We start from the raw sequence: 13,495 nt of genomic DNA on the forward strand, positions 1-13,495 counted from the left end.
TATTTATACCGGGCAGGCCTTGAATTCATAAAAGTTGCCTGCCTCTACTTCCCAAGTGCTGGAATTAAAGGTGTGCCATTCTATAACCACCTTAATCCAAAGATTTATTCGACAGAAAAACAAAACAAAACAACAACAACAACAAAAACCCAGCTAATGGCTGTGCTGGTATTCTCCACGCTGGGTCTCTGGTACTTCTGACAAGGGTTGGAAGCTGTGGCCTCATCCCAGAGCTCTTGACAGTGAAGGGCAGCAGCTGGCAGACTTCTTTATGACACATGAGGGTGGGCATCGGTGAGCCGGCCAAGATCTAATTTGGGGGCTATATAAAGTTCTGGAGTACTTATCAGGAATATGGGTCGGAACCGTCCATTCAGTTAGGAATCTGATGGATCTAAAAGGCCGTTTGGGGAGCCATGATGGCTAATCTCTATTGTCAACTTGACCGGATTGAGGGGTATCTAGGAAACATGCTTCTGGGGGTAGCTGTGGAGGTATTTTCAGAGAAGACAACTGGGAGCAAACGGCCCAGGCATCATTGCATGCACTGGGGTCTGGGACTGAATAAAATCAGAAAGAGAAGAAGAAGAAGAAGAAGGAGGAGGAGGAGGAGGAGGAGGAGGAGGAGGAGGAGGAGGAGGAGGAGGAGGAAGAAGAGGAGAAGAAGAAGAAGAAGAAGAAGAAGAAGAAGAAGAAGAAGAAGAAGAAGAAGAAGAAGAAGAAGAAGAAGAAGAAGAAGAAGAAGAAGAAGAAGAGGGGGAGGGGGAGGGGGAGGAGGAGGAGAAGAAGAAGAAGGAGGAGGAGGAGGAGGAGGAGGAGGAGGAGGAGGAGGAGGAGGAGGAGGAGGAGGTGGTGAGGTGAACGTGAGCATTCATCCCTGTTTTTATCTGTGGACTCGTGTGATTGGCTGTGCCATGATATTGTCACCACGCCCTCCCCACTGTGACTGACCGTACCCTCAAACTGTGAGCCCAAATCAATCCTTTTTTCCCTTTGGTTCTCATTCGCCAACCATTTCATCACAGTAATGAGAAAGGTAACCGATACAAGAGATCGGCACACTCCCTTCCAACCGCCTCTGCCCTGCTTTCTGGGGAAACTGGACCAATACTCCCATTTCTCCATGGAAACAGAAACCTGTGTTTCAGTCCTCTGTAGCACATCTGAAGTCAGAACTAACCACTTGGCACTTTCTCTGCCTGGCTTTAATGCTGCATCTACTACTGCCACCTGCCTTCAAACAGTCCAGGAACTCCCCAGGAGGCACAGAAAGCGGCAGTACTGCTTCAAACCCAAATCTCTACTGAGCGATGGGTGATGTCCTTTGCCCTAGGATCAACATTGGAACAGCTTTCTTTTTTTTCCAGCCAAGCACATCGAGCATCTACTCACTATAGTTACAAAGCTCTAGGGAGAGTCAAAGATGGTCTGGTTTTACAGGAATGTTAAGAGCCCAGCCCCTTAACAGAACCAAGCTGGAGAAAGGCCAGCCTAGAAACTCTCTTTGCTTGCACTTTCTGAGAGTAAAGAGAAAAGAAATGGGAATTGGACGGGGCATAGGCCCCTAGGCAATGGAAAAGCTATCAGCTTCCAAGTCTTACAACCTACCAATTTCAGGGGAAACTAGAACCCCCTCCCAGCAAGCTCCTGTCTCTTGATTCCTACTGAGGCAAATCAACAGAGCCTTGTTATAACTACTATAAGACCCACACTTCTGACATCTGCATGTGGAGAAGCCCACCGCTACCACACAGTCTACATTACACCTTCAGCCTCAGCCACTCTATAGGGCAGTCTTCTCCCTCAGCGCACTGAGGGTCACCGGTGTGGTCCCACTTGACGAAAGTAGCCAGGTCCTCAGGCCTTAGAGCGTGGTCATTCTGGTGCTCATTCCTGTAGCCTGTGTCTAGGACAGGCCTAGGAAAATGCTAAGCACCTATTTCCTGTTAAAAGGGAGTAGGGAATCTTGTCTTTGCAACAATCTAAGCACATTTTTGTTCCTTTATTCAGCTATGAGTATGTGTCTGGAGATGTGGCTACGGATGCCTTAGGCTTTGCAGCCCTCTAGAGCTGGACTTACAAGCAGTTGGAAATTGCCTGGCGTGGGTGCTGAGAACTAAATTCAGGTCCTCTGGGAGAACAGCGTGACCACATAACTCCTTAGCCATCCCTCCAGCCTCTCGGAGCACATTTTCAATACATAAGTGAGTATGTTCAATCTGCAGCAGTCCTAGGTGCATACTGTCAAACTCTGGCTCACTGTGACTCTCAATGCTAACGAGCGGTCTCTACGTAATAAACACTGCAGCAAAGACAATTCCATCACGAGTTCACAAAGTACAGAAGTGTTAACTTAGGTCATCTCAGAATATGAACAATGATCAGCATTTGTATCATTTATTAACTTAATTACGTGAGTATGTATGTATTTGAGGCAGACAGACAGATGCACACACACGCACAAATGCACACGCGCGCGCGCACACACACACACACACAGAGCTAAAACATATATCTGTATCAAAGATCACGGTTTTCGTTATAACTACGGTGACTAATTCCTCCCACCTGATCCTTTCCTCCATCCGACCCCTCTCCAGACCACGTGTGTTTATTTTTAATCCCTTGGAGAAGAAATATAAAATAGTAAGAATATACTGGTTTAAAAGCATGATTACATCTTGAAGAAATGTGAGATTTGATTTTCCGTATGTGTTTACCAACCAGGGCAAAAGCTCAAACCGCAGCCGAATGCAAGTGTTACCTCAAGCAGTGGGTGATGGAGGTGTTCTGCTCCACATCAACAGAGAGGTCAAGAAAATCTTCATCTTTGCTACTCACCTGAAGAAAAAAAAGGGGGGGGGAGATTAGGTACAAAATACACAGCAGACACAGTAGCTAAAGCTTCGAGTGTTTATGGGTAACCCCACATGTGCCAGCCATGAAGGCCACATGTGGCTGAGCCAAATCAGAACTACTTCAAAACACCCCAACCAGACTCCCAATTCAGCTTCAGCCCTTCATAATTTCCGAATGATTAAAAACCTAGGATCTAAAACTCAGTGGGGTTTCCCGACATCTCCAGAAATGTTCCTCACTGTTCTGACCAATAAACGTTAGACAAGCATCTGTGGAGTCCATACTGGCAGAGGAGGGGGACAGAGAGAGGACAAGAGATAAGCAGCTTCCACCCCAACGGTGACCCTTCACTAAGTCCGGTCCCTTGACATCATTTCCCCCTCCCAGTGCCCAGTCAAGACCTGTGGGACCAGGGAGCTAGACTGCCATGCTAATTCCCATCCAGCTGTCCTTCAGATGTGGTCACCATGTGCGGAGTCCTGTGCAGTCGTGCCTGAGCTGGTCACACAGCCCATCCCGACACAGGCCACTCTCAGCCAAACCAGCTCACGGGTCCTGTTTGCTCCTCAGGACTTCACCTGTCTGTCAGACTTCACCCAGTGACTGCTTCCATTTCACCCAACAAACCCTGAGGTTTTACAGCTAAGCCGGTGGCGTGGGAGGAAGGAGCTGACCCAGCAACAAAGCTGAAGTACCCCATCAGCCATGGGAAAATCAAGAGCACACTCATGTAAAAGAGCAACAACTACTCTGTAACCACAGATTCTAGGGAAAAAATGACCTAGAGAAGTACTCAAAGTTGCAAACACACTCTCTGATACGATTACAGGTAAACAGAACAGGGGCTGCCGCCTCTGTGTATGAAGTGGGTGAACTAAGACCGTTACTCAGACTCTCTATATCTCAGTTCCATCCTTGGATGAGGAAGAGCACCTCCTAAGATTATTGTAAGGTAAGATAACATACGCAAGAGCTTTAACAAGTAAGTGTTCAGGGCTGGTTAGTGAAACATTCGTATCCCAGAACTTGGGAGGCAGAGGCAGGTGGATCCCTGTGAGTTTGAATCGACATAGCAAGTTGCAGGCTGGCCAGGGTTACATGGAATCCTAATCTTTAGCAACAACAACAAAAAGCTGAGTGTAGTGGCACATGCCTTTAACCCTACCACTTAGGAGGCAGAGACAGGCAGAGGTCAGAGTTTGAGGCCAGGCTGTTCCACACGGTGAGTTCAGGACAGCCAGACCTAATACAAAGTGAAACCCTGTCTCAAAAAAAAAAAAAAAAAAAAAAAAAGCAGGGGGAAAGCATCCAGTAAATGGAGGAGAGGCAAGGACGGTTAATGGCCTAAAATGCTCATGAAGCTAGAAATGGTTTGCTACATTATGGCAGCTACATTAAATGAGAAAAGTAGACTGTGCAATTACGCTCACTAACTCCAACTCTGTTTAAAAGGTAAGGACAGCCTTTCTGGCTCCGTGTGTGTGTGTGTGTGTGTGTGTGTGTGTGTGTGTATGTGTGTGTATGTGTGTGGCCTTGAACTGAATCCTTGATCCTCATACCCCAGTCCTGTGAGTGCTGGGATTTCAGATGACTGCAGGCAGGCAGGCATCATGCACCACAGCACCCAGCTGTTCTCTGTTCTTGAAGGCAGCCCTGTAATTCCTCTCGGCCAGGGGAGACCTTAGAAGACATATTATAAGCAGAGGTTGGATAAGCACTGGTAAAACCACTTTCCCTTTTCTAAAAATTTATTTTGTTAATTCTACCAAGGAGCTTCTACAACTCATAAACGCCTTCAGTAATGTAGCAGGATACAAGATTAACTCAAAAAAAATCAGTAGCCCTCCTTTACACAGATGATAAATGGGCTGAGAAAAAAATCAGGAAACCCTTCACAACAGTCACAAATGAGCATAAACTATCTCAGAATAACTCTGACCAAACAAGTGGAAGACCTGTATGACAAGAACTTTAAATCTTTGAAGAAAGAAATTGAAGAAGATACCTGAAAGTGGAAAGATCTCCCATGTTCCTGGGTAGGCAGAATTAACATAGTAAAAATAGCAATCTTACCAAAAGCAATCTACAGATTCAATGCAATGCCCATCAAAATCCCAGCAAAATTCTTCACACACCATGAAAGTCAATACTCAATTTCATATGGAAAAGCAAAAAACCCAGGATAGCCAAAACAATCCTGTACAATAAAGGAACTTCTGGAGGCATCACAATCCCTGACTTTAAACTCTGCTACAGAGCTACAGTACTGAGAGCAGCCTGGTATTGACATAAAAACAGACAGGAGGACCAATGGACCCGAATCAAAGACTCAGATATCAATCCACACACCTATGAACTCCTGATTTTTGACAAAGAAGCAAAAAATATAAAATGGAAAAAAGAAAGCATATTCAACAAATGGTGCTGGCATAACTGGATATCAACATGTAGAAAAATGAAAATAGATCTCTATCTATTGCCATGCAGAAAACTCAAGTCAGAATGGATAAAACACCTTACCATAAAACCAACCACACTGAAAAAAAAAAAAAAAAACCAACCACACTGAACCTCATAGAAGTGAAAGTGGGAAGCACACTTGAATGCATTGGCAGAGGAGACCACTTCCTAAATATAACCCCAGTAGCACAGGCACTGAGAGAAACAATTAATAAATGGGACTTTCTGAAATTGAGAAGCTTCTGTAAAGCAAAGGACATGGTCAAGAAGACAAAATGCAGCCTACGGAATGGGAAAAGATCTTCACCAACCCCACATCAGACAGACAGCTGATATCCAAAATATACAAAGAACTCAAGAAATTGTTCATCAAAAGAACAAATAATCCAATAAAAAATGGGGTACAGAACTAAACAGAACTCTCAATAGATGAATCTAAAATGGCCGAAAGACACTTAAGGAAATGTTCAACATCCTTAGCCATCAGAGAAATGCAAAACAACTCCGAGATTCCATCTTACACCTATAAGAATGGTCAAGATCAAAAACACTGATAACTTATGCTGGAAAGGATGTGGGGTAAAGGGAACACTCCTCACTCCTCCATTGCTGGTGGGACTGCAAACTGGTACAGCCCCTTTGGATATCAGTATGGTGATTTCTCAGAAAATTAGGAAACAACCTTCCTCAAGACCCAACAATACCACTTTTGGGTATATATCCAAAGGATGCTCAACCATGCCACAAGGACATGTGCTCAACTATGTCCATAGCAGCACTGTTTGTCATAGCCAGAACCTGGAAACAACCTAAATGCCCTTCCACCAAAGAACAGATAAGGAAAATGTGGTACATTTATACAATGGAGTCCTACACAGTGGACAAAAATGACATCTTGAAATTTGTGGGCAAAGGGACAGATCTTGAAAACATTATATTGAGTGAGGTAGCCCAGACCCAGAAAGACAAATATCATATTTACTCATTCATAAGTGGCTTTTAGACATAAAGCAAAGAAAAACCAGCCTACAACTCACAATCCCAGAGAACCTAGACAACAATGAGGACTCTAAGAGAGACATACATGATCTAAACTACATGGGAGGTAGAAAAAGACAAGATCTCCTGAGTAAATTGGGAGCATGGGGACCAAGGGAAGGGGAGAGGAAGGAAGGGGAGTGGAGAAAAATATAGTTCAATAAAAACAGTAAAAAATATTTGGGAAAAAATTATTGTGTTTTATGAGTATTTTGCCTACATGTATTCATATTTCTGGTATCTGCACAGACTAGCAGAGGGGTTCAGGTCCCCAAAATTAGAGTTATAGACAGTTGTAATCTGCCACGTAGATGCTAGGAATCGAACCTGGGTCCTCTGAAAACAAAACAAATAAAAAGCGGCCAAAAGTTCTCTTTAACAGCTAAATCTTCTCTTCAGCACCATGAAACCAGTAGTCAAGTGCTCATTATACACGCCTTTAATTCCAGTGCTAGGGCGAGCAGAGGCAGGCAGATTTGTGAGTTCAAGGACAGCCTGGTCTACAGAGCGAATTCCAGGACAGTCAGGGCTACAGAAAGGAACCAGTCTGAGATTGTTCTTCAAATCTGCCCACACCTGACTGACCACTGAGCATGCACAGAGTACCCTCAATGCGCTCAGCAGACCCAATATTCAAACTGCCACCGAACAGACGGAATTTCTGGTTTCAGTCCAAGATAAACACCTACAAAAACTAAGAAAAACCAATACTCATTAACACTGTCAGGGTCCTTATCAACACCCAAATTATAACACATGAAGAGACCGGAAAAAGAAAGTGAAAAGTTTTTGCAGCACGATAGGCCTCTCCACCAATGCAATAATCCAAATCAGATCAAATAAAACTGAATTAGAAAAAGCCCAGGTTTAAAGGATGCCAGCACTCCAGGGTGGCCTTCCAGGCCCTCAGAGAGGAGACGGAGGAAGGAAGACCACATGTTTGTTCTCTGGGGAACAGTTTAAATACCCTGTGGGAGTGGTCTTGAGCATCTCTGGGTGGTGGAGTCTGGACTGAGGCAACTCCGAGAGGAGGGGCTTGGGATAGAACTTTCCACACACACACGTTCCAGACTTTTTGGATATATGGATGCCAGGGGCTGAGGTGAAGACTTAACCCAAACATTCCAGACTCTTTGGGTACAGGGGTGTCAGGGGTTGGGGTGACACTTCCAACCAAACAGGAAGACAGTCTGAGATAAGGAAAAACCAACGGAGATCAACCTTGGGATGACCCAATGTTAGGATTAGCAGTTTAAATTTTAAAGAGAAACCCCTCTTAACTCAATCCCCAATACCATGGAAAGAAAGGGGGGAAAGAAACAAACAAAGACACTATTATAACCACCTTCAGTAAAATAAAAGAAAATACACTTACAGCCTAGTACAGTGGCACTTCCCTTTAACTCAGCACTCGGGAAGCAGAGACGGGACTCTATGAGTTCAGGACAGCCTGGTCTACACATCTTTCCAGGCCAGCCAAGGTTATATAGTGAGACCTTGTCTTCAAATTAAAATAAAAGCAAGTTCCAGGATAGCCAGGACTACACAGAGAAATCCTGTCTTAAAAAAAGAAAGAGAGAGAAAAGAAAGAAGGGAAGGGAAGGGGAGGGGAGGGGAGAGGAGGGGGAGGGAGGGGAGGGAAGGGAAGGGAAGAGAAGGGGGAAATGGATGGGGAGGGAAGAGAAGAGAAGGGGAGGGAAGGGAAAAGAAGAGAAGGGAAGGGAAGAAGAAAAGATATTTGTAATAAATTTTAAAGTGAGTCAGGTCGGGTGTGGTAGCACACACCTTGATCCCAGCACTCAGGAGGCAGAGGCAGACAGATCTTTGTGAGTTTGAAATCAGCCTGGTCTACAGAGAGAGTTCCAGGACAGCCAGAGCTACATAATAGTAAAATTTGTCTCAAAAAAACTGAGGTTGGGGGGCAGACCAGAAGAAAAACAGAAACAATAAAAGAATCGAATGGAAATCACAGAAATTTACATGACTGAACAATAAACTGGATGAGGGAGGGGACACTTGACCCATCAGTGGGAATTATGCCGTCATAGAATAAAGGAGAAGGATTAACAACTGTTTAGGGGCCTTTGGGACATTATTATATAGATGATCAGAACCCTAGAAGAGGACAGAGAAAGAATAAAACAGAAAAACTATCTGAGAAATAATGGCTAAACAGTCCCTTGGTTTAGTGAAATGTTACATATAAATAAATTCAAGAAACTCAACAACCACCAAGCAAGATCAGAAACAAAGAATGCCTGTCAAGAAATATCAAAGACCAATTGTTGGGATCCAAAGACAAAAAGCAAATTATAAGTATATAGAAGGAAAAAAAGAAACATTACATGCAAGAGAATGATTTAAAAGAATGAGATCTCAACCAGAGATCAGAAGACAGTGAAATGCCATCTTTAATATGCTCAAAGGAACCTTATCAATGCAGCATCCTTATGTGCCACAAATAAAGGCTTCAAGAATAGAGGCAAAAGGATGAGAATTCTTTTTTTTCTTTTCTTTTCTTTTTTTCTTTTTGAGACAGGGTTTCTATGTAGCCCTGGCTTTCCTGGAACTTGTTTTGTGGACCAGACCAGGCTGATCTCAAACTCAGAGACTGGCCTGTCTGGTAATAGTGGTGGTGGTGGTGGTGGTTGGTGGTGGTGATGATGGTGGTGGTGGTAGTGCTGGTGGTGTTGATGACGATGGTGCTGGTGGTGATGGTGGTGGTGATGGTAGTGATGGTGGTGACAATGGTGGTGGCGGTATTGATGACGATGGTGCTGGTGGTGGTGGTGATGGTAGTGATGGTGGTGATGATGATGATGATGGTAGTGATGGTGGTGGTGATGATGATGATGATGGTAGTGATGGTGGTGGTGTTGATGATGATGGTGCTGGTGCTGGTGAAGATGATGGTAGTGATGGTGGTGGTGGTGGTGATGGTGGTGCTGGTGCTGGTGAAGATGATGGCAGTGATGGTGGTGGTGATGACGGTAGTAGAGGTAAGTGATGATTGCGGTAGCAGTGCTGCTGCTGCTGCTACTATAGTTAAAGGGGATGCTCAGTTTAAACATGCATCAGGGACCATTTTTTGTAGCTGCCATCCTTGGTACCTGACATAATTTCCAGGGCATAACATGTACACAATAAATATACAATACATAAATTACTCAACCGAAGAAAAACTGAACAAACAGAAAGATAGCTAAATCGGTGGCCTCTCAGAGGCAGAAATATGAATCATTTTCTTTTTGATACATACTTCTCTTTTTACATTAGCCCACAAATATTACATATTTAAATTGGTAAAGCACTCTCTTAACTGAAACATCCTTTCCCTGGGAGAAAATAAAAGGATGTGGCCAAGTGGAATCACACGAAAATTACCCAGGATGGGGTACACAGAGGTAGGGAAACACAATATTCTGTGGGGTTAGATGCAAATCTGTTTCTGTTTGACAGCTGTGAGAGAAAGGTGGGCATCTCATAGGGAAACTGAAGAAAGTTGCTGCAAAGTGCTCCTGGGACGAGAGCAATAACGCCCTCCCTGGGGAGGGAGGAGGCGAGGGGTGGGGTGGGGCAGGAGGATCAAAGCCTGACACACCTTCCCATCTAGACTTTTTTCTGTCGCCACCCCAGGAAGCCATAGCCCCCGTTAGTGGTCAAGAAATACACCATGGAGGTAAAGGGCGCACAAGGAGGGGCTGTCCAGGTTTTTGTTGGTTGGTTGGTTGGTTGGTTGGTTGGTTGGTTGGTTGGTTGGTTGGTTGGTTGGTCAGGGGTGGTTAGAGGCTTTTTTTAAGGGGCTTCTCTTCTTCAATCAAGAGGCAGGAAAGCATATTCTTACCCCTTAGGATCTGGTCTAAGAGAAAATATGGCTTGTCTCCTAGGAAACACATCACTAAGAAATTCCAACACTCTCAGCATGAGCAGCCTACAGCCGCTTCTCCTTTTTTTATCCTTAAGTCTGAGCCTGGTGCCTCTCCCCCACCCCCCAAAAAACTTCACCTTTAAAAACAGGAGAAAAAAACCTTATTCCCTTGATTCCCTTCCTGGGTTAGTGGGAGAGGTGACAGCTCCTTAGTCTCTGCCATGACAACACTGCCCTGGCTGGTACCAAGGGATGGGACTGGGGCAAGTGCAGTCTCCTGGACAGCTTAGCCTTCCTCCTGCCTCAGCCAACTCCACCCTCTGTCTGTGTGGGTCTTGGAAGCTCTGTCAGAGCAATATGGACCTCTGCAAACTAGGTAATAAGAGCTGTAGACTTGGTTCTGTTAATAAAACAGTTCTTTGCACATCAGTTTGGCTCCAGCGACAAATACAAATGTGTTGTAATGTCACCAAGAGACTCTGAGAAGCCGTGATCTGCAAGGCCAAAACTCAGTTTTACATAAAAAGAGGAAGAATTAATAAACAACAGCAAGATTAAGCTCCGACTGGCCTAATAAATCTTAGGAAGAAAACAAAAGAACAACCAAAGGAATGGTAAGGCTCAAGTGGAAAAATCCTGAAATCCCAAATTCAGAAGTGCCTTTGTCAAGGTTGCGTGGAGAAGTGAGCTCTGATTACCCCTTAAAATAGCCCCTCCAGCTCCACTGCAGAGGAGACCATTTGCCTCCATAAAATCCTTCATTTGACATCTGCCCTGCAATCCCTGGCCATGCTTCCCCAAGAGAGGCCTGCTGGAAAATCAGCCATTACGGTGGAACTCAAGATGGGCACAAAGGTTTTCCACAATTGGGGGAACAAGAGGCTGAAGCAGGGACAAAGGTGCCCTCAGGGCTAATTTGCTATTCAGAATCTAGGGTAGATTAATCCACAGCGAGATTTCACAATGGGGGCTTCAGCAATTCTGATGAAAGTGAGTGCACAGCTTGCCATAGGGACGTCCTCAAAGCGGGTTCCCAAAGGAAAGTTAGACCCTCAGGGCTCACGAGATTCTCTATGAAACCTACCCTTGTACTTTGGCAGCAGGAGAAGCCCGCAGGCCATGCTCTTTCTTAGAAAGTCCAAGGCTTTCTAACAATTAGGGCTGGCTAAAAATGGAATGCATTCTTGGGAGATTGGGTTCCCTGTCTCTGGCCAGGGTCCATTGGATGATGGTGACCAACTGGGAGATCCTAGAAGATACCCGGGCACTGGGAAAACAAGATTAAATGTTTCCTAGGAGTCAGCTTAGTTCTGAGGTCTAGGAAAACAGAGGGGGCTAGCCAAGTAATCAGAAAAGAAAAATAAAGAAATCCATATAGACTCGTCTCAAATGATTTATCAATGGGGGTCCTTCTTTTTAAAGATTGCTCTGTCTGGATTGCGAATGTTTTGCCACAGAGAAATGATACGTATTTGAAACAGTGGATACACTAACTGTTCAGACTTGTTTTATATAGTGCATACAGTTTCAAAACATCACATTGTAGTCCAATTTATACAACATTATATATCACTTTAAAATAATAATAAATAAACATGTGAGTTTTTTATTTTGTTTTCCCTTTTATGTTGCACGGGTGTTTTGCAAGCATGTTTGGCCTGGCATCACATTCATGCGTGGTGCGCACAGAAGCCAGAAGAGGACTTCGGATCCACTAGACCTGGAGTTACAGACGGTTGTGGGTCACCATGGAGGTGCTTGGATTCAAACCCAGGCCCCCGGCAAGAGCAGTAAGTACTCTTAATCTCTAAGCTGTCTCTCCAAAACATGTGTTTTGTCTACATGTATGTAAGTATACCATGTGCATACAATGCCCAACGAGGACAGAAGAGGGCGTTAGATTCTCCTAGAACTAGAGCTACAGATGGTTGTGAGCAGTCACGTGGGTGCTGGCACCAAACCTGGGTCCTCTGCTAGAGCAGCTGGTGTTCTTAACTGCTAAGCATCTCTCCAGCCCCCATATGGAGGTTTAAAATCAATTATAAAGGATTGTTTCTATCCTCCAGAAAGACACACTTGCACACTATAAAATATAAACAGTTGGAATCCCATTATACAAATGCTTCCATCTAATTAAAGAATTGGGATGCAATCATTGCATACAGGTTCCTGTCTTGGCATTTGGACTCCATAGTAACCTCTATAGCATGAGTACTTAATGCAATATTTGCATTTGAGGGATTAGTTGTTCTGTCCATAGATTTTTTTTTTTAAGCTATAAAAATGAGGGAGTCTGTTATCAGAGACATCCTGAAAATCCACAAAGAACCCTGCCAGGGTAGATTACTAACAGTGTTAAATTACAACCTCGGAGGAGGGGCCAGCTTGTAGATGTGGTACAGGCTTCCCAGATGCCGTATGGAGCCCAGTGCCACACTGCTTTGCTTTCGGCATCAGAAGCACATGAAAGAGTCTGTGCTTCCTTCACAGGGTCTCGCGACTGTAATTCTATAACCGATAATTCATCTTGACCTGGTTCTATGGCAGAAACACAGAGCAAGCCTGTATCCCGCATCTTAGCTTTGCCCAGCAGCATGTGCTGGAAAGACATTCACTGGTTGGCTATAAGGACACTTGCGCAGACACTAGACAGCAAGGGTGATGTTAGAGGAGGGGACACAGCGACAAGAGTGCTCTCACACATGCTAAGGAGGGCTCTGTGGCTAACAGCACTTGCTAGCCAGCATGAGGACCTCTGTGCGGAACTCTAGCACCTACATAAAAAGCAGGCACGGCTGGCCATATGTGCCCACAAATCCCAATGCTAAGTGACCACTGCAGCTTGCTAGCCACCAGCCTAGGAAAGAAACAACAAAATCTTGGCACAGCAAGAGATTCCTTCTCCAGAAACTAAGACAGAGAGCAATAGAGGAAGACACCTGACATCCTCTTCTGGTCTCCATACGTGTCCATGCATGCCTGCATGCACACACATATATATACACATATATACACTATACAGAGAAAGGAAGAGAGAATGCTCATACAGAGTGTAAGCTGGTATAATGTCATGGGGACTGGACGCATTCTAATGGTATCAGTGACAAACATATCATAATCTGCTACCTCATAATCTACTTCCACAAGACATGGTATAATTTCCCAGAGAAATTTGGATTCTGTGGTGAGACTTTACGCCTTATAAGATCCGTGGCAGCACTGTTCACAGTTGCCCCAAAGCAAAAATGATCACATAGCCATCAACCCTAA

General features: G+C 44.5%; 1 protein-coding gene across 2 annotated transcripts in view; it reads right to left on the reverse strand.

The window, feature by feature from the left end:
* Usp46 (ubiquitin specific peptidase 46) overlaps positions 1–13,495 on the reverse strand; it is a 71,830-nt gene that overhangs the window by 19,554 nt on the left and 38,781 nt on the right. For both annotated transcript variants that reach the window (XM_057772235.1, XM_057772236.1), the window contains exon 5: positions 2,765–2,841. In XM_057772235.1, the coding sequence (XP_057628218.1) occupies positions 2,765–2,841 (77 nt within the window). The remainder of the gene's footprint in view (positions 1–2,764; positions 2,842–13,495) is intronic.

Source organism: Chionomys nivalis, chromosome 6 (genome assembly GCF_950005125.1).
Source record: "Chionomys nivalis chromosome 6, mChiNiv1.1, whole genome shotgun sequence".
Classification (NCBI taxonomy): Eukaryota; Metazoa; Chordata; class Mammalia; order Rodentia; family Cricetidae; genus Chionomys; species Chionomys nivalis.